General features: G+C 39.0%; 2 protein-coding genes and 1 long non-coding RNA gene across 3 annotated transcripts in view; 2 read left to right on the top strand and 1 right to left on the bottom strand.

The window, feature by feature from the left end:
• LOC131012154 (endoplasmic reticulum oxidoreductin-1-like) overlaps positions 1-22,280 on the top strand; it is a 606,214-nt gene that overhangs the window by 415,238 nt on the left and 168,696 nt on the right. The window lies entirely within an intron of this gene.
• On the bottom strand, positions 5,959-7,002 carry LOC131012171 (uncharacterized). The gene is made up of 2 exons (XR_009097219.1): positions 6,838-7,002; positions 5,959-6,235 (listed from the first exon to the last, which is right to left on the bottom strand). It is a non-coding gene; the product is annotated as an uncharacterized LOC131012171 (long non-coding RNA).
• LOC131008360 (uncharacterized) lies at positions 21,322-22,268 on the top strand. Its single transcript, XM_057935243.1, has 2 exons — positions 21,322-22,045; positions 22,225-22,268. The coding sequence occupies exons 1-2, from the start codon at positions 21,322-21,324 to the stop codon at positions 22,266-22,268; spliced, it is 768 nt and encodes a 255-aa protein (XP_057791226.1).

The raw sequence follows: 22,280 nt of genomic DNA, 5'->3' as shown, positions 1-22,280 counted from the left end.
CCGCAGGACATTTATAGGCCAATTATTGAATTTTGAGACTTTTTTACACGGACCAATCACATGACAATCCGCACGGAGGGGTTGATTATGTTGCAAACACGTTATTTTTACGGCTCCGGATAGGATGTCGTGTGCTTGGTCCATGCGGGAAAGTCCGAAAATTCGATAATTGGCTGAGAAATGTCCTACGGCTTATTAATTAATTAATGTCTTATTTTAATAAATCCAAAAATTATTGTCCTAATTTCCAAATCAACATAAATTAATGTCCTAAAAAATCCTCCGACTCGAATGAGCAGTATATATGTCTTCGACAAGGAAATTGGCAACATTAAAAGATAGTGAAAACTTTTTAGATGACCTAAGCAAGGAGTTGACCAACTGCAAGGAAATAGTTTCATCTTCTTACAGATGAAACAGTATGCCATACACGGACTATATATGTTCAATCAAATCAGATCTATTTAGCTTCACTTCTATTTTCTTGCTTTATTTCACAAGTTTTGAGTGGGAAAACAAGCCGACAAAAATCACTCAAATATGATGAGAACCATAACCTTCTTGGACGTGTAACTATTATTCCTAGCTAAGTAATTAAAAACGAATTTACTCCAATTCATGTCAACATTTTTAGCCTAGCTAAAGAGGGTGTTTCGCTGAGCTTATAAGCTCATTAAAACAGCTTATAAACTGTTAGGAGCTTATAAGCTCCTCCAAAGTGTTTGGCAAAATAAGCTCCAAAGGAGCTTATAAGCTCCAAAAATAAGCTCCAAGAGCTTATAAGCTCCCCAAAAAATAAGTTCCTCTACCCCAACTTATTTTTCTATAATCTCATATGCAATAATCATTTTACAAATATTTTTCAACTATAATTTATTATTTTCATTATATATTATTCAAGTTCATTTTTCTTCGATTTTCTCTCTCTAACAAAAAAGTCTCTCTCTAGCTTATAAGCTCAATTATCCAAACACTTTGACAACTTATAAGAGCATTGGCAACGCCTTACTCGAGTGCTCGAGTAAGGCGTTGCCTTCGTGTATGGCGTTGCAGACGTGCGGTACTCGAGCATTACTCGAGCCTTCGAGTATGCTCGTCGGGTGGAGTGGGAAGGCTTAATTAAAAAAAAATAGAGAAATTCGAATTTTAAATTTGAATTTTGACTGGTTTTCCTCGATATGCGTGCTTTGACCGATCGTTTCTGTTAAAGTATTTTCATACTCTATTTAATTGTCATTGAGTAGACAATAAGTGTATAAAGATTTCATGATCTGGATTGAACTGTTTCTTCGAGAGTTGCTTCAAGAGTTCTACAGTCTGTTCCTTGTTGGGTTGCTTCTTCGGTCTCATGTTTCTGGCAGCCTCTTTCCCTGCGGGATTTTGAAGGAGTTTCTCTTGGATCTATTTATGGATATATATCTACTAGATCTTTTGTTGGCTTGGGAGTCCTCATTCATAGGGTTTCATTAAACCCTAATTTGTGCCGCTGCAACTGGATCGCTTTATGGGTCGTCGCCTGGAGCCCGACAAGAGCCCAAACTTCTTCTAGGGTTTGGCTATATATACTTGACGAAGGGAATTCGTTTTTGCTGGGGATTTTCGTTCAGATCAGTTCTCACGATGTAGACGTGAATTATTATTCCTGCTAGGTGTCCCCCCAGACTTGGTACCGTCCGTAGTACTTTTCTTGATATTGTACTTTTATTTTCTCCTAGCAGAAGAGTGTTTGTGAGTTATACACTTGAGCGTACATTGTAAAAGAGTTATTTACTCTTCTTTATTGTTGGTTCTTGTTTCTCAAGGGATTAGGTGCGCCTAGAAAGTTAGTCGTTGTCTAGCTTTCAGTTATTCACCGTTGATGAGGTTTTAGGAAGATGTAGAGGCTAAGTAAGAGGGTGTCTTATTGTGTAAGTCCTTTGTACATCTTAACTTCATATAGTGGATGATTTTCCCTGGGCGAGGCCCCCCAGACGTAGGTTGTTTAACCGAACTGGGTTATCATTCGTTGTGTTCTATCTTTCGTACTCACATTCATTGTTACGACGCATCTCACCACATTTTGTATGGATTAGTTATTTTTTCAGTTTTCAAATTTTTTTTTCTTCTTCTCCTCTTTAAAAAACCCCATCTCCTCCATTCTTCTTCACATCTCTTCTTCTCCAATTTTCTTCTCCTCCATTTCTCTTCAAGAATTTTCTTCCTTCATGGATCCATACAACCCTTTCTATGATCCTAATTGGTGCCCCGATCTCTCCTCCGATTATCACCCCGATATGGGAGGAATCAACTTGGAGGAGACCCCACCCGAGGAGGAACCAGTCAGTGCAGAGCAGAGTGCCTCCAAACCAAAGAAAGGCAGTCGGAAGAAGGAAATGGCCACCAAAATCAAGCACGACAAGGAAGTAAGGATCCGTCATACTTACCTTCCCGAGCATACGTATCTCATCGTCCAAGTTTGGGCGGAGGAGACCAACGACGCCATCCGTGGGACGGATCAGAATGGGGAGGCGTATTGGGGCCGGATCCGCGCACGTGTGAACCCCATCATCGACGTCGACCTTAAGATCCGGCAACTTCAAGGCCACTGGGCCCGAGTGAACGCGGATGTGCGTCTCTGGGAAGCTATTTGGGTGGAGACGCGCAACAATTGGCCCTCCGGTCATTCGGATGATATGCTTCGTGACAAGGCCCAAAAACTCTTCAAGGCTCGAAGCCCACAAAAGGTCGCATTCAATTTTTGGAACGCGTGGAAAGTTCTCCGGAACAATCCCAAGTTCAAGTCGATGTACCTCGTTGGAGACGTGCATGCCTCCAAGAGGACAAAGACTACGGAAGAGGGCGGCTTCACCACCTCGGCGTCGGGCGAGAAGATCTCTTCTTCCCGGCCCATTGGCAACAAGGCGGCGAAGGCGGCAAAGGGGAAAGGGAAGGCATCCGCGTCGCATACGAGCTCGGAGCCTCCACCGGAAATAGTGGAGAGGTTGGACAGGTCCGACCAGCAGATGAGGGCATTCACCGCCCAGTACCAGCGGAGGAACGATATCAAGGAGAGGGAGCTCGATATGCAGCTCCTGAACGCGGATACGACGCACATGACGGACGCACAAAGGGCATTGCACGCGTCCATGGTCGCCGACGTGCTCAGGCGTCGTGGTCTAGACTAGGATTTTAATTATGTAATTTTAATGATGGGGTGATATGATGTTTTAGGTGTTGTTAATTTTTATGTTTTAGGTGTTTTTAAATTTTATGTTTAATGGCGTATTTAACTATTAGAAAAATATGTTATTTAAATTATGCAATTAAATTTAAATGAAAAACATAAAAATCAAAACTAATGTTATCAAGTAGGCTATCAAGTAACCCCAATGCAGCACTACCTACTCAATAACACAACCACTATCAAGTAGGCTATCAAGTAGGCTATCAAGTAAGCCCATTGCGGATGCTCTAAGCTCTTGAAAATTATATCTTATAAGCTCTTGAAACATCTTATAAGCTCCAAGACCTTATAAGCTCTTTAAAATAAGCTTAGCCAAACACCCTCAAAGTATTAATCACTCCATAAGTAGGAGAGCAGGTATATATCATATTTCGTACGACAATAATTTGATCATGTGACAGTAAATGAAGCACTGCACTCATATGAGACTATTTAATCAACTTCTTACAATCTTGTCAATGATCTTGCAACCTAATTTCAGCCACTATTCCAAATTCTGATCATCACATATATAATTTCTTATAGATTTTCTTCTTCTTCCTCCTTTTGATGGAGGGAAAAACTAATTTCTAAGAGATATGTAGACATTTCTTGTATCGAGTGAATTGAACAGTGAAATGATGGAAGTGATATTTTGAGCAATACATGTTCCTTTCGATGAAATAAATATGATGGGCCAACTTCTCACCTACATTTTACAGCTCAGACATTAATGCCTTGCGCCAAATATCCACCTCAATTCGTGACAAGTATCCGAACCCATGTCATTGACCAAGTAAAACAACCAGTTCAATTCATGTATACAAGTTGTACAAGTACTGCAACACAAAGTAGTAGCTGCCTCATAGGTTTTCTTTTTCTCTTTACAAAATTAAAATATAAAAAAAATGTAAATTACGATTATAGAGAATATGATAGGTGTTTGGGTGTTAGCTTATTTCAAAGAGCTTATAAGCTCTAGTAGCTTTTATAAGTTGTCAAATGTTTTGATAATTGAGCTTATAAGCAAGAGAGAGAACTTTATGCTAGCTAGAGAGAAAAAATATTTATTAGAAAGAGAAAATTACAGAAAGATGAACTTAAAATGATATATGATGGAATTATTGTTGAATAATCTATACTAGTCTATTAAAAAGTGTCATGGACATAAAAAAATATATAGTCTATTATATCCCTATTACATATTTTATTTTAAGGGTAATTTTATAAACAAAATATTAAATATTTATAAGGGGATGAACTAAAAAAAACTTCTAATTGTACACGTCAATAATTAGGCAAATAAACTCAGGCAGCTTGATCATTAAAGATGAAATTCATGACGCACGTGAAAACTTGAATCAGTGGCTCAAGAAATCCTCCTTACTACTCAGATACTAAAACAAAGTCGGGGTGGAAATGCTCTAATTAATGATAAATCCCAATATCCTATCGCAAGAAATCAAACTCCAAATTCTTGTCCTTCGCTCCGACGCGAAGATCGCAACTTTAAAGTGCAAATGAAATTCAATGGATGTGAGCTTAATTTTTCCACGAAATTAATCTTAAATTATAACTAGCTGTTATAGATCAAATTCCTTAAATTTTTGGCCAACAAAAACTTGCTGTATCACCATGCCTAGTTGGTTGTGGTTAAGATTTCAAAACATATGTCGTTTTAATTTGAATTTAATTATGCACACTCCAAGTCGGCATCCTTTTTTTGATTTTTCTTGGGATCAGATGACGTTGTCTTGAAACGTCATAAGACTGAGATGAATCACTTCCACCACAACTTCACTCATTTACACATTATACTTCATCCATCCCATTCTTTTAGGCACAATAATAATTAAAAAATGTGTAAAAAGTAGATAAAATGAATTGATAAAAATTATTTAAATATTAAGTATAAAGAAAAAATATATTGTCAAAAAAAAAAAAATGAGACATTTGTAATGAGACATCCCATTATAAAAAATGAGACACTTGTAATGGGATGAAGTACTATTATATAGATAAAAATATTATATACATATAGTATATATTATGCTATGAGAAATACTTTGCTACATATCTTATGTGAGCGCATACATTTAACCCTTGTTTTTTTTTTTTAGTTTTAGGCATTTATTTTTATTTTAATACTTCATAAATTAGATTGAGATAATTAATTTTATAAATTATGTAAAAATCAAAGTTTGATTTGTTTATATTCTCTTTAACTTCAAATTATTAATAAAAATAACTTTGATTTTTATGTAATTTATAAAATTAATTATCTCAGTAAGAGGTGTTCTTATTTTAGACCCCTAACACACACACACACACACACACACACACACACACACATATATATATATACATACGGAAAAGTTCAATGGAGAACACTAAATATTCAAAGAATATTCAAGCCATGTTCAACGGGATTTCTTTGTTGAACATATACAGAGTCGAATCCCACAACCCCCAAAAAATCAGCATTTATTCACGCCATGTTCAACGGATTTGATGAACGTCATGGCGTGAATAAATGCTGAGTTTTTGGGGGGTTGTGGGTTTCGACCCTGTATATGTTCAACAAAAAAATCCCATTGAACATAGCGTGAATAATGGTGACCGTTAGATTAGATAACATCATGTCACAACCCGCCCTAACTAGGGATAGTTAGGCCGAGTGATCCACGACTAGGGATGGGGTTAAAGAAGAAGGGGAAGAAAAGGGGCGTCATTTATAGCCGTAAAACTTACTCATCTTAATAAAACTCGTCATTTTTATTCATTAATACTCAATTGAAAACAGTCTATGAAAGACTGCATAAAAGTTAATTAATATCATTAATCAAGTTATACATCATATGCAACCATTCTCTTAAGACTCAAAGTATGACATAACATACTATAACATCAACAACATCTTGCAGCGGAAAGTAGCTAGACATATGTATGAAGACATATTCTAGACAGGTTAACTATTTATTAACAACCCTGGAGACTCCGCTCATTGCAGCACCATCATCACATCAGCTCAACCTGCACATTTAGAAAACATATGCAGGGCTGAGTACAAAAGCACTCAGTGGGCACGTATGCCTAGGTATAAAAATACATGCTTCAAAACTGTAAATTGTCATGCCATCATAATCAGTACAGCAAGGGAGTTTTTCGCTAAAAAGGCCCAAGCTTACTAAGTTCATTTGTGATTCTTAAAGTTCGTCTGATCAGACTAAGTTCTTTTGTAATCTATCATACCTGAAACTGTGTGCCGGAGAGGTGGCCACCTCTCACGGTCACTTGACCGGCCAACCCGCTAGATGACTCACGGTCACTGGTGTACACTAGCCCTGGCAGGATAGCTATCAACTGCTCAGGACCCGAATTCGATTGCATCATTGGCAAAGCCAAAGCAGATAGATATCATACTAAAATTTAAACATTTTATGGCAAGACAATACTTGAAATAACTTTAACTCAAAGATTTTGTCATGAAATAACTTGCTTGAATGTAACATTTAAACTCATTTGATATATATGAAACTGAAATTAACAGTTAGATCATCTCATGCATTCATTCGTATAAGAGGCCTACGATACGTAGGGGATCTCTATATACGTATAGTAAAAGTAATGCCCACCTCGTTGTGTCTCTGTATCAATGAGTAACGTCACTCTCTCCCTCAAGTCGTTACTTCCCAAAAGGACATTCATCGTTATGAAGAATTGGTGAGAAGTTATAAAAGAAACCTCGATTAATAATCTAATCTCTTTTATGAAACATTAGTATCTCTAATGTTCATCTCTCTTGATTGTTAATCAATATAACAATTATTATCTCTCGTCATTACTCATTAATTATAACATCCTTATGTTATAATTAGCAGCGCTTCAATTAAAAGAAATATTTAACACATCGAAAAGTCCACTTTCTTAGCAGATCTATTCGCTCTCATCTCGTCTAATTAACCGATTAGAAAGTTAAACTTTCCATTAGGCATGTATTTGAGTCACGGGTCAACAAGAATCGACTATGCTCAAATTCTAATTTCACTAAAAATTTCGGCATGACCTATTCATATATAATGTCAGCCACGAGATTTCAACGCGTGAATCTCACTACGTGAACTCGTCTCTCGACTCAAAACTTAACATCTTGACATCTTTTCAACGCAAACCAAACAATTCAAAATCATCAAAACTCTTTATCAGTAAACTATCATTTATACTCGACACCAATTGTTCGAGTGTCAGATACCAACATTTATGTGCGTTAATCATAACTCTCACAACTCACACCATTTAGTCATATCGTATCATCCATCAAAACAAATATAATCAAGTTGTTTTCTAGAAAGTTTTGCTGTTTTTGTGTCATCTTTAAAAATTCATAACAACCAACTCAATCATCATAAACTCTCATACCAATTGATCTCAAAAACTTCATGAAGTGTAGTTCACTCTAAAAATGGTAGTTAACCAAAAAGGTTAAAGGTTTTTGGAGATATTGCTCTTTTAGTGCAGGCTGTCAAAGATTGACAGTTTCTGCCAATTTTGTTTAGGCCATTAGAAACCAAGGCAAACCTTAATAAAATTCCATCAAATTTAATCATCCAAAACTAAAGGTATCCTTGAAGATTTGGTTAAAATTTCACAAGAGAAAACGTTCATATGATCTGCCAAATAAACAATGAAACTCATACACTTTTACTGTTGGACAAATATGACAGCAGAACAGGGCATTTTTGAAATAATAAACTGCTCTGTTTCAGAGGTCATAAAAATCGAAATCTTATGTTTTTAGAAAAGTATTGAAGTCTAGTTTCGTTTAAAAAAAACGGTGATGCTAAATCCTTCATGGATTAATAGATATAAACGTTTTTGTGAAGTCTACCAATAGTTGACAGATTCTGTCAAGGATTTTTCAAAATATCTTTAAAATAGCAAACATCATCCAAAAGACATGAAATTTTGCAGCAACGAAATACACATATCATAGATAAACATACTAAAATTTCAGAGCCATCAAGCAATGAAAACTCATCGAAACATAAGCTTGAAACTGCTGTAAAATTTTGACAGAATTCCAGTTTTAATTTCGTTCAACAATTATCATCCATAAATTGTAAATCAATTAGCATGCTCATGTGATATCGTAGAACACATATACGCAATAATATTCATTATGCAACGTCTCAAACTTCACGAATTTAAATAATCATACTCTAAAAATTTATACAATTTTCGTGCTTGGAAAAATACGAATTTAATATATATCGATTCTAGCATACCCCTAAGCACAAATATCAAGTCAAAACGATCAAACAAAAATCGAAAGACAAGCTAATATGTGAAAAACGGGGCTGCCCTCATGGGTTTCATAGCTACGGTTCGTTCCGTTCTTACTCCCTTCATTAAACATGCTCAACATCTACCCAAGAACAACATACTAAAATTTCACGACGATCCGACGTCGTTTCAAAATAAAGTCGAGAATCGACGTTTTTCAACGTCGACGAAAATCGAAAATAAAACCATCAAAACGTAGGTAAAGATCTTACCTACTTAGATACGTGATCGAAAAGATGATCGGCGCTCGTCTCGGTGCTCAAATCGGAGGTCAAAAGCTCCGTCCAAGCTTAAATGGAAAATGGCGTGTGTAGTGTGTGTTTTAGGTGTTGTGTGTGTGAATATGTGAGTTGTGTGTGTGGTGTGGGCTGATATAGCGTGAGTTAGTGAGGGGAAAGGGGTTTTGGGAGGTTTGGGGGTGGTTAGGGGTAGGGTAGGTTAGATATTTAGGATATTAACCCGTTAGTCGTTAAATATCTCGTCTCGTCTCGTTTTAACAACTAACAACCCATACTCTTTGTTACTCGCCCTCTCAACCTCTACTCACTTTCATTGCACTCGTAAATCTATATAAATATAGAAAACGCAAGCTCGTTCTCAAAATTCTGATAAACGAGCTCGGTTCGTTTATTGAGAAATCCCGATTTACTATTCACTCGTCGTCCAAAAATAAAAACTTTCATTATTGGACTTGTATCGAAAAACTAAGAATATTTCTCGACGACGTGCACGTAAGATTTTGAAAGTCGACAAAAAGACGAAATAGCAGTATTTTACTATTCATCGTCAAAAAGTCAAAATTTTCAAAAACGTCTTAACGGACTCAGATCTCACTTCCGAGTTCATCGTTCTCATTCAAATAATTATCTCGAATTATTCAAATACTCAAACTCAAATACGGATATAAAATCCCACATCATTCTCACATCATCGAAAGAACATCTCAACATCTTAAAAAAAAATAACAAGAAAACTTCATATAACTCCTCATCTATTTACAAAGTAAATCAAACAAGGGATCTAAACCCTAATTACTCAAACTCAAGCAATTAAACACGTCATCAAAAGCCCGGGTATTACACATCAACGGCTGAGATTTGGCCTCTGTTCTTTGAATATATAGTGATCTCCCTTGAATGCGACCCCATATATATATATATATATATATATATATATATATATATATATATATAAATAGGGAATGGATCAATAAAGAAAGACATCTTTGTGAAGAATGAAGAAAGGATCCAGGCCGTTGATTTGAAGCAATCCAATGGATTTGCATTTTCCAGATTTATTTAATTAATTATGTCTGAAAAGGTTAATTATGTCAATGTACTTCTAGTAGTAACCGAAAATATTTTTAATATGCACGGTAAGATTTTGTGTATCCCATAATTTGTAACCGATTTTTTTATGGAATAAAGATACACATAATCTTTGCATATTTGGTAAGATTTGAAATCATCCACTTTTTCCTTTTTTTTCCGTCGATTTTTATGTCCATTTTATATATCAAATTTTCTTCTCCTTTATTATGTTTGAACATTGTAATTAATTCCAAAAAATATCACACCATCCCTATTCCTATTCCCATCTCTAGTATATTTGACGTTATTTATGTTTTTTTTTTCACAATTATTTTATATACTCGAATTCATGAGTTCATCCACATTTTTTATTTGTTCAAATAATTTTAATGTGTATTCACAAATTAATATTATGCAAATAAATAATAGAATCTTCACCTAATTTATATTTTTATTAATCCAGTAATTAATTATGCATAACTTAATTAACTCTTAATCGCTTAAATAAAATTAGTAATTCATGTAGCATTTTATTTTTTTCATTATTTCAAAACCTGTACACATTAATTTGGTTCTTTGTGTGATAATAAATAATTATATTGTATTTGAATATTGTTCAAAACTTATCCAAATAAGAATTATATTTTTGCGAATAGGGATAATAATTTGCTGAATAACGTAATTGTTACTCATAAATTGTGAATAAGGAAAATATTTTGTTGAATAAAGTAACACTATTCATGAATATATCGTATTCGAATATTGTTCATGACGTAATGAATAAAAATCATATTTATGCGAATAAGGATAATAGTTTGCTGAATAATTTATATGATACTCATAAATTGTGAATAAGGAAACTATTTTGTTGAATAAAGTAGCCTTTTTCATGAATAAATCGTATCTGAATATTATTCAAGATTACCAAATAAACATCAAATTTATGTGAATAAGGAATAAAGTTTGCTGAATAATTTATATGAAACTCATAAATTGTGAATAAGGAAAATATTTTATTGAATAAAGTAATATTATTCATGAATATACTATGTAACCAGTAATCACAATTTTTAAATGAACAAAACACAATTTTTCGAAGAACATAAAATCAAACGAAAAATAAAATTTCTGAATCGTCACATCCAAAAGTCAAACAGATTTGGTAGACCACAGTCCTCGCCTTACCGCCATGCCTCTAGCTTCACCCTTCGAGTATTCGAGCAGCAAGCTCGCCGAGATCTTCATCGGATAAAAACAGTGTTGCAACTGCAGAATCCAATAGTAGGTATTCAATAAGCAAATAGTGATGCATTAACCATTCACGAAGGAAAATCTATAACTCACAAGCAAAATCTGCAATGAATACCGGATCGAGAAAATTGAACCATAAACATTTAGAAAATATGATTTTTTCTAGAAGAATCGAATAAAAAAAACCCTAATACCTGGAGGGGAATCGCCACCGATCTATTAAGAAGTAGTGTTTCTGGTTTGAGGTGTGTTCGTGCCTGGAGAAGAATAGTCGCCGATCCATCAAAAAAATAGGAATTCTGGAATAAGGTGTAGTCGTGGTTGGTGGGGGGTGAATAAATTCTATTTTCATGGGAGTTAATTTCGAATGGTAAGTTTCATCCGAAAAGATTTGACAAATTCACCCTTATTTGATTTAAAAACTATTTTAATTATTAAGTTGTGGAATTAAAATAGTAAAATACCAAATCAATCTAACCGTCCAATTCCACTATTTGGGCGGTTATGATTAATTCCTTAATCTCTATATGTAAGGGGTTTCTTTATAGATCTCAACCCTATATATATATATATATATATATATATATATATATATGGAAACAATCTACCCAAATGGCCATAATGAGGAACAAAAAATAATTTTTGGCCCCTAATATTAAAACATCAAAATCTGGCCATTAATTAGGTGGTATGCCTAATTTGCCCGTTTTACCCATCGCACTGCAGCGCATCGATCCACCGACGAAGCAAATAGAGAAAATAAGGTGATTTATGGGGTTCCGGTGGCGGCGTGGCCGATGCATTTCAATCAGCCGTTGAATGTTATTTTATTGACGGAGGTTTTGGGCATTGGCGTGGTTGTGAGGGAGTGGGAGGCGAGGGAGGAGGTGGTGGGTGCTGCCGTGATCAAGGATGTGGTGGGAAGGTTGCTGTGAGCGGAGGAAGGAGTGGAGATCAAGAAGAGGACAGAGAAGGTGAGCGTCGCCCTCAAGAAATTAGTGGAGGAAGGCGGCGACTTACTGGATGATTTTATTGCCCATATTACTAGATAGGAATTTAATTTTTCTTTTTTCTTTTTTTTATCTTTCCAAAAGAGATGGAGACGATAAGTAGTTCTCTGTTATTGTCTAATAATAAACTAGAGACACATATTAAAATAATCATTTTAATTAATATATTTTTAATTTTATAGTTGTAATTAATCTTTTCTTAAGCAAAGTGATTATTTAAGAGTATTAACACGAAAAAATAATAAAGAAAACAAAGAAATGAAAAGTCTACTATGACCGCTTGTGAAAAATTTCTGCTTTCTCTCTCTCTCTTCCGCGTCAATGAAGTTTTGGTGCAAGATTTTGTTAGCTTTTTATTTTTTATTTGTTTGTTTCATGTGTTTTATTATCTTGTTCACATCACAAATTTCTTCATTCTATTGTTGTTGTTTCTGTATTTGTGATGCACGCATGACACTTATAGCACTATTTGTGCCATAAGTGCCAAGAGGACCTTTTTAAACATTTCCCCGTAGGGTTTAGATATTCCATTTAGGGTTTAGATTATCTATTTAAGATTTTTTATTTGTTTGTTTCATGTGCTTCATCTTCTTCACATCATGATTTCTTGATTCTATTGCTGTTGTTTCTGTATTTGTGCTGCAGGTATGACACTTATGACACTAATAGTGCCATAAGTGCCAAGAGAACCATTTTACTTGGTTTTATTTTAGATTTTCGTTGGCACTTATGGCACTAATAGTGTCATAAGTGTCTATCCTGACCCAACACGCGACCCGCGTGCCTGATGATCCTACCCGGTCCGTCTCATTAAGGGTAAAAACATCCCAAATCAATAAAAATGGCCAAATTTTATATTTTTTCAATGAGTGGCCATAAATTGTGTTTTATGCTTCATTTTGGCTACTTCAAAATTTTACTCATATATATATAGGGGTGGGCTAGAATAAAAATATATTTTTTTGTATAAACTATAAACGAATTAAAATGTATGAATTCTATGTAGAACACGTATGAATTGACTGTGTAACTGTATGAATTACGAAAATAAAATTTTCGCTACCTTTGGGATTCGAACTCAGGACCTGAATTCATCCAACAAGATGATGAATCAACCGTAGATCTTGATGATCTAAGGGCTGAAAATTGTTCATATTTTATACAAAAAAAATTATTTTTATTCTAGCCCTCCCCTATATATATATATATATGATGAGAATAAGGCTTGTATTAATGGAAAACTAAAAGAGTACAAAACATCCAAGAAAGCGCAAAAGAGAGCAAACAAAAGATCGAGCCTCATTAAAACCTTCTAAGAAGAAGAGACCTTAGAAGGAAAAAGAGTACTCGTGAAAGACTCACATTCGGTTCAGGAGCGGGAAGAGACAACTTCAGGAGTTCCGGCCTAACCATCACCCCTAAGAAGCTCGGCTCAAGAAAACCGGAAGAAGAAGAACCAAGAAAGAAAACAGGAGACCAACAACAAAAGAAAACAACCCAACCAAAGCCTAAGGGAACCAACGAACCTGCTTATATAACCATACGGATATGACTATGCGTCGACATATCCCTTGCAACCGCAATCCTAATCTCCTCAATCGCAAAAGGCCACCAGCCTTCCTGCCGATCATCATTGGCCATAATATCTGCCGGTTGATTACCCTCACGGTAAATATGCGAGACCATCAAAGAAAAATCCCGAAGCAGGCGAAGAGTATGCTGCCAAAACGCCCTAAATCTCCAAGGAACATCACTCGAGCGAGAGTACAAAAGGTGAACCACATACATAGAGTCAGCCTCAACCCACAGATGCCGCCATCCTCGGGTATGAGCAATGTGAATAGCATAGATCACAGCCAACAATTCCGCCTCGAAAGCAAAGCCGTTGCCGCCTTTAAAATGAAAACAACCTCGGACATGAGACCACTTGTCTCGAAAAACCCCACCCGCAGCAATAACTCCAGGAGCTCCCGCCGCCGAGCCATAAAGTAAGCCTTGACAAAGGCCAAAACCGCACGTCTATCAAAGCACAAATCCTCAAAAATAAGCGCATTGCGTCCCGACCAGATACGCCACATCAGAGTGATAATTCCCGCCTTCCAAAAAGAACCAATTTGGGAACTCCAAGAGAGATTCCAAGCCAGAACTAAGAAGGAATGAATATCCATGCACCCCAAGAGATTCTCTTTACCAAACCAACCTAAAAAATCAGTCCAAATAGGGCGAACACACGAGCACTCCCAAAGCACATGCGAAATCGTCTCACTATCTTGGAGACACAAAGAACAAGCATTGGGCGCAATTAACCCTTGCCGGATAAGAACATCAATAGTAGGCAAGCGCCCATGGAGGACACGCCAACAGAGAATAGATCGCCTCATCGGAATAAAGTCCTCCCAGATCCATTTGCCCCAGCTAACAGCAGGAAAACGATGGCAAATATTAGAAAAAGCCAAAGAGGCCGAAACCTCACCCTTAACCGACTGTTTCCAATATCTCGTATCCCTCTGGCCGCCCATCGGAATACGCAGAATATCATCCACAATATCAGGAAAATGAGAAACAAAGGATGTCGTGAAATGCCAAACACCATCATAAAAATAATCACTAACCGAGAAGCTCAGAAAATCATGCATATATATCGGAATTTTAAGTTTATCCACAAGCTTGTACCCAAGCCAATCATCCCGCCAAAAGTAAGTATGCTCACCACGGTCAATACAAACATAAGAATCATCCACCAACTGATTGACTTCTTCTTTCATCCCAATCCAAACAGAAGAGTTCGACACCGAATCCTTTGCAACCCCAAAATTGTTTAGATATCTCGATCTCAGAATGGAATGCGCCCAAACAGTTCCCTGGATTAACTTCCAAGCCAGCTTCATCAAATAAGATTTGTTCATTAACGTAAAAGATCTAATGCCGAGGCCGCCTTCTTTCAAGGGGGAGCAGACTCTACCCCAATTAACAGCACAGCTGGGCCGTTTATCAATATTTCCCGACCAAACGAAATTACGACATTTCATGTCAAGGGAGTGCAGTAACGATTTTGGCCATTTGTAAACCATCATGGAGTGAACAATCGAACTCTGAATAACGGACTTGACTAAACAAAGCCTCCCAGCCATAGAAAGATGACGACCTTTCCATCGAGCAAACTTCTGGACAATCCTATCATGAATTGCCTGAAAGAAAGAAGCTCTCGGACGCCCAACGAAAATCGGAACTCCCAAGTAATTGAAAGGAAGGTTCCCGGTAGTGAAACTGAGCTCACGATGAATAGCACTTTTCCTGTCATTGAGAACTCCCGAACCAAAGTAAATGCAAGACTTCTCCAGACTACACTGCTGACCCGAAAGAGAGTCATAGTACAAAAAGATCTGATGAATTTTTCTAGCATTCCGAACCGTAGCTTTACAAAAGATCATAACGTCATCCGCATAGAACAAGTGAGTAGGGAACTGAAAAGTTCGACTATAGCGCATAGGTTCTAGATGCCCAGAATCAACGCATCTGCTAAAAAGCCGACTCAAGATATCCTCCGCAATTCCAAAGAGAATCGGAGAAAGGGGATCTCCCTGACGCACTCCGCGAGAACAAGCAAAATATCCCCGCAGCTGACCATTATAGAGAATAGAGAGCCTCGCCGAGCTGAAAATAATAGAAATCCAGTAAATGAATTTCTCATGATAGTGATTAGCTCGCAAAACTTGCAAGATAAAATCCCATCGAATAGTATCAAAGGCTTTTCGGATGTCAACTTTACAAGCCATATTACGTCCCCTGTCCGTGCGTTTCATACAGTTGAAACCTTCCGAGCTGAGCATGATGCAATCATGAATATTACGCCCGCTAATAAAGCCAAATTGATTGTCAAAAACATGAGACGCAGCCACCACGCCAAGACGAGAGGCAAGAATCTTCGAGATAATCTTGAATAAGAAATTCGAAAGGACAATCGGGCGAAGATCAGCAACAGTGTCGACTGAATCCTTCTTGGGAATCAAAATCATCGTACTGGAATTACACCCAGAAGGTAAATAAGAATGGCAAAAGAAATTCTGAACAGCCGCAATGACATCCGCTTTAATCACATCCCAGCAACTTTGAAAGAAGTTACCAGAGAAACCATCAGGGCCAGGAGCACTTGAAGCATCCATATTAAAAACCGCCGCCGCAATTTCACTCTCATCGGGTATACTCACCAACCGCGCATTCTGATCATCAGACACCCCCGACTCAAAAAGCGCATCAATCTCTAACTGATCTCCAGAAGGTCGACCATCATCAGCGAAAAGAGACGTAAAGTGGTCAATAATATGATTCTCAATAATAGTGGCATCATAAGTCTCTCTACCATCAATCTTGAGGCGAGTGAAAGGCGCATTCCGTTTCTTGAACTTGGTCAAACGGTGAAAAAACTCAGTATTCCTGTCTCCATCCCGAAGCCAGTTCGCACGGCTTTTTTGCTGAAGCAAACAGTTCTTATGTGTCAACGAAACATTTAGCTTTGCCTGAAGACTAACCTCCTCATCAAAGAGATCGTTCGTATATCCAGAAGCAGAAATCTTCCCCTGAGTAGTCTCAAGCTGTTTCATGAGAGAAGAAATGGAGGAATCCACATTGCCAAAAACCTCTTTATTCCAAACCCCAATCTCCTTACGAAGCCTTTTCAATTTCAACATAACACATAAAATCGGGCAGCGTGTGCTGACAGTCTCCCTCCAAGATGTCGCCACCATCTCCTGAACGGTCGGATGCAAGGTCCACATATTAAGAAAACGGAAAGGCCTCCGACCAGTAGGGTTTGTCAATTTGCATTGCAACACCAACGGAGAGTGATCCGAAGTGAGGCGAGGCAGGACAGCAGTAACCAACGACGACCAGAGATCAGCAAAACCCTGCGAAAACAAAGCACGATCTAAAACAGATTCCACATGGTGTGGTAAAAATCTACGTCCCGACCAAGTGAATCGAAGCCCCTCCGTAGGGGATTCAATAAAGCCAGAGTTATCAATAAAATCACAAAACTCCTTACAAGAACCTCTATGTGGCGAAGCTAAACTCAGACGCTCATGAGCACCTTTCACCGCATTAAAATCGCCCATGAAAACCATTTTTCCAGAAACGAAACGAAGAAGATCATGCCAGAGATCACGGCGGTCATTTTGGTCATTCGAACCATGAACAAAAGCAATACGAAAATCATAACTATGCTACAGGCAGTCCACCACAACCACCTGATCAGAAGAGAACAAAACATTAGTAACAACAGAAGAGTGAACAAAAACCCAAATATTCGAACAGCGAGGAGACCGGCAGTTTTGATGCACCGGGACAAGATTCAACGAATGCCAGTAACTCTGTCTAACTTTCCGAAACGCCCGTTTCGGTTCAAGAATGCCCAACACTACCGGGCTAAAAGAATTACAATGCTCCTTCAGCAGACGTTTGGATTCATCCGTTAAACCACGGACATTCCATGCAATAATATTCATCAGAATTAATTTATGTTAGCGGAGGCAGCTCCGCTTCTTTCAACCTCTTCCGCCCAGCTCTCTTTGGCGACGCTCTCCATGGCTAGAGCGCTGTCTCTATTACTTGTATCAATCACAAAAGTACGCGACGTATCCCCCGTGTTACGAAGTCTACTTTTAATGCTTGTGTCCGCTGGCCTGTTTGCTGTGTTCTTCGCTGCCCTAGCAGCTTGGTCCTGTTTGGATGGTCTTCCTCGTCGCTTAGCAGGAGCAACTGTTTCTGGCATGGGCGCTTTAGCTATCGCCAAAATCTGCTCAAGTCTTTGAGCTTTCAAGGCATTATTAACAGCAATATCATCCGTTGTGGAAACGTACTTCCCACTGCTGTCATAGTTCACTTCTTCATCCTCATCCGAAACCTCCTCCGAGATATGTCCATCATTGATCGCAGAAATGTTGACTGGCTGATCAAACACCGAGTTTTTACAAGGTTTTAGACACTCGGCCAACCTATCAGGGCCGTAGTGTTCAGCAGAATTGGAATCATCCAAAGATTTACCCCTAGAAAGAGGTACCCGCCGCTGCTGCTCCGGTTCTTCAAGCAATTCAGTGCCTTCGTTATCCAACAGGGCAAAACTGTTGTTCGACGCCGAAACCGGCAAGCTTAACTGTTTATGGTGATCATTTTTCTGAAGTGAGTAACATCCCGGGTCCGAACGAGCTGTGGAAACCTGTATGTCGCTTCTCGAACCCACCTCAACCGGCCTATCTCCCTTGGCTGTCTCCTGCTCATGTTCTCTCTCGTCTCTAGCATCACCAGAGATAGGTTGCCACTGTTTCCCATTTTTAACCAAAGGCATTTGACTTCTATCTTTAACATCCTCTTCCACAACTGTCTTCTTAACGGAGATTTTCCGACACTTTTCGGTGGGATGTCCTGTAAGTTTACATTTTGAGCAATAGAAAGGTAAATTCTCATACGTGAATTCAACATAGAACGAAAAAGAATCGTTATCAATTAAGAGAGTAGTAGGAAAGGATTTGGACATATCTAACTCAATAAGAAGGCGCGCGAACTGCCCAAAATCACGACGGGCCGAGGCTCCGTCAATTTTAATAGGATGACCAATGTACCGCCCAATCCCGGCTAGAATCTCAGGATGCCAATACTCAATTGGCAAATAATGTATCCTCACCCATACATTCGCCATGGAAGAATTCTCTTTAAATGGATCAAAGTGTTTGGACCATTCTCTAAGACGTACATGACCACAAGATAATTCCCAGACCGGCTTGGCTTTAGCACGAGTTTTGTCTTCAGGAGTCCGAAAAACCAGCGTATAATACCCTTTCCCAAGAGGAATAAGTTGCCACTCAGATTCTAATTTCCAAATTTTGTGAAGTTCTGCCTTGAGAAGCAATGCAGGTTGAGGTTTGTCTCCTTTACGAAGGAAAAGACGACCAATAATAGCATGAGAGAATTCCTTACTGACTTCTTGCGCATATAGGTGCTGTGGAACTTTTAAGGAGAACTGCTCTCCCTCTTTGGTGGGACGTAATGAGTGAAACCGATGAGCAGCTAGGTCGGGACGTCTCGGTGGCCTGTTCATCGTGATATCAGCATACGATTTGGATTTGGGCATGTTATCAGCCCCCACATCCGAATCATTAGGGTTTGAGATAGCTGTGGCGTTGGGTATAGCAACTTCTCGTTCCTCCACAAAAGCAGAATCTGCTCCGTTACCGCCAGCCAAGCCCGCACCAGTCTTTGTGTAGTCATTCATCGGGGAATTATTGCAGGCAAAATTGTTCGAAACTATTGGGAGATTCAGACCTCCCGGAGAAGTCATGTGGTACCAAAAAACTCCTTGTTTGTGGAGGTTGGAGACGCCAAGGACTAGCCACCAGATCGGTCCACCACGCTGTCGGATCCGGCCACCAGAGTTTGGCCACCAGAAACGCAGCCACCGCCTGTTGGTTGACTGCTGCCAAGGGGACGCCGATCGCCGGGCTTGTGGATAGCCGGTGCCGCGCAGGCACAGAGGGACTGCCGATGACGCCGGTCACCGGTACGGTGGGGAGAGGCAGCGCCGCGCAGACGAGCTGTGAGCCGCAGTGCAGTCGCGCAGCTGAGATCGGCGAGAGACAGTCGCGCAGCGAGCTCCGAGATCTGGGGCTGGCGGCAGCGCGTCTCAGCGGCTGTCGATGCTCCTCCGGCCGACCGGTGCAGATCTCTCCTCTCTTCTGCTCTGCTGCAACGGGCCGTAGGTGGAGACGACGCCGACTGCTGCTGCTGCTCAACGGAGATCTGCTCACGGAACGCCGGCTGCTGCAACTCCTTTGCTGGTCACGGCGGCTGCTGCTCACGGAACGCCTGCTGCTGCTCACGGAGGAGGTCGGCTGCTGCACCGGAGGCTCTACCTGGTCGAAGCCACCGAGAACGTCGGCAACGGAGGTGTGCCGGTCAACGTGAGTTAATTCGCAGGTTTGAAACCCATTTTCACCGAGAGAGAAAAGTCCTCAACTTTTTTCCTATATATATATATATATATAAACACTCTTAAGTGTATAAAATATAAATGATTTTCAGCCCTTAGATCATCAAGATCTACGGTTGATTCGTAACCCTGTTGGATGAATTCGTGGTCCTGAGTTCGAATCCTAAAGGTAGCAAAAAATTATTTTCACAATTCGTAACCATGTTTGATGAATTCGTAACCCTGTTGGATAAAATTCGTACATTAAAAAACGTTTATATTTATATTTTAAGAAGTGTTTTTACCGTAGCCCTCCCCTATATATATATATATATATATATATATATATATATATATATATATATATATCAAATGAGAACCCTTACTTAAATGAGAATGTAGCGCATAAGCTCGAATCCTAGTTAAAAGGAGCGAAATTTTTATTTTCTTTTTCATTTTTTCAAAGTGCAGTTAACTTCACGAAGAATGCAATAACTCTAAACGTCTTTGCAGTGTTCTCAGTTCTCACGATAATCAGCCCCTAATATATATAGGTTGAGTTATAGGGAGAATACTCCTTAAATAGTGTTTACTAAGATATATTAAAATTTTTGGGATATTCCAAAACCTTCATAATTTTTACCATTTGAATTAAGTTTACTTGATGCATTAATAGGTGGAATTAGATATACCCTATTAACAAAAGATAGAAATACTCAATTATGTATTTGATCGGTTATGAAAAATAAACATCCCTTAATTATACATGATTAATCCGGAGGAAAAAATCGAAGTAACTTGCAATATCTTATGCTAGTTATGCGAGATTTTCACATGGATGATTTGAATTTGCGAAAAAAAATCATGATTTGATTATTAAGAGCATCACCAACACTGGGTGCGAAGGCCGTATCGAACCCGGCCTATCGCACCCAGCGCCGTTGCTGCACCCGGGTGCGAAGGGGGGGGGGCGATGGAACGCACTCGGTGGCTGTGGGAGCGAAGGAGGGGGCGTGTTTACACGCGCCCATTTTCAAACCAAAAAAAAAGAAAAAAGGAAAATTGAAAAAAAAAATTAAAATCGGCAGTAGCCGTTATTTTCTATCCGTTTTTTTTTTCCGTTGGCTTTTTTTCCTTTTTTTTTTTTTATTCTTAACCTCTATATATATATCAACAAATACCTCAAACATTCATCATTCTCCTCATTTTCTTCTTCATCTTCTACTTATATTATTTCAACAAATAGCAATGGAAGGCGATTGGAGTAACTATTGGCATGAACACCCTCAAAATCCATCCCCCGGCGAATCAAATGCTTCCAGGCAAGGATTCTCGCCATTCACGCAAGAATCGAATGCCTTTCAAGCGGCGGCCACCAATTTGAACCCCCGCTTTGCCGCCGTTGCCGACCCCGAGCCCGATGTGGAGGAGATTGCTTCTATATCGGCGGCCAAACGTAGCAACTATTATCCGCCAGAAATGGTGCTAATTTGCCGTTTGTATTGCGAGCACACCCACGACTCTGTGGTGGGTGTCGACCAAAAAGGGGCGAAGTTTTGGGGCTCCCTCTGCACCCAATACAATGCTGAAAAGCCCCGAGGATCTATTTCACGCGACGTCACGCAAATCAAATCTCACTTTCAACGGGTGGCGAAGGATTCGAAGAGGTTTGAGGCCATGCACAAAAAATGTCACGATAAATGGAAATCAGGCATGAGTGATGGTCAAATCCTGGAGCAAGCAGAGGCAATGTGGCTAGCCGAGTACCGTGTTCCGTTCCGGTATCCGCATGCATGGAAGATCTTGCGCGAGTCCAAGAAATTTGCAAGTCTCGGCGAGGATGTTCACTCCGATGTCCATTCGGACAAACGATCAAAGGGCTCCGACGGTCTTCCCACAACGACTTCTAGCGACGCGAGTATCTGCACCCGACCCCAAGGGCAAAAGGCGACCAAGAGAGACAAACGGAAAGGCAAGAAAAAGGCCGAAGAGACGTCGGAGGATAACCAAAAAGCTCTCGGGTACATGGCGAATATGGTGACTGCAATGGAAACGTTCTCCCAAGTTCAACGTGACCTCGCCGATAGCATGTTGATGAGTCGGGACACCTCTCAAATGAATTCCGACGAATTGGCTTTTCACATGTGCAAGGTGGCGGAGATCAAGCAACGAAACAACATCCCCTAGATTTTTAGGATTTTTTATTT

Source organism: Salvia miltiorrhiza, chromosome 2 (genome assembly GCF_028751815.1).
Source record: "Salvia miltiorrhiza cultivar Shanhuang (shh) chromosome 2, IMPLAD_Smil_shh, whole genome shotgun sequence".
In the NCBI taxonomy this organism is placed as follows: Eukaryota; Viridiplantae; Streptophyta; class Magnoliopsida; order Lamiales; family Lamiaceae; genus Salvia; species Salvia miltiorrhiza.
The sequence above is the reverse complement of the archived record's forward strand: the minus strand, read 5'-3'. Positions and strand labels throughout refer to the sequence as shown.

Coding starts and splice junctions, on each gene's coding strand:
- LOC131008360 (XM_057935243.1), top strand. CDS start 21,322: ATGGAAGGCGATTGGAGTAACTATTGGCATGAACACCCTCAAAATCCA. Junction 22,046..22,224: donor CAAGAGAGACAAACGGAAAG/GCAAGAAAAAGG, acceptor CACATGTGCAAG/GTGGCGGAGATCAAGCAACG.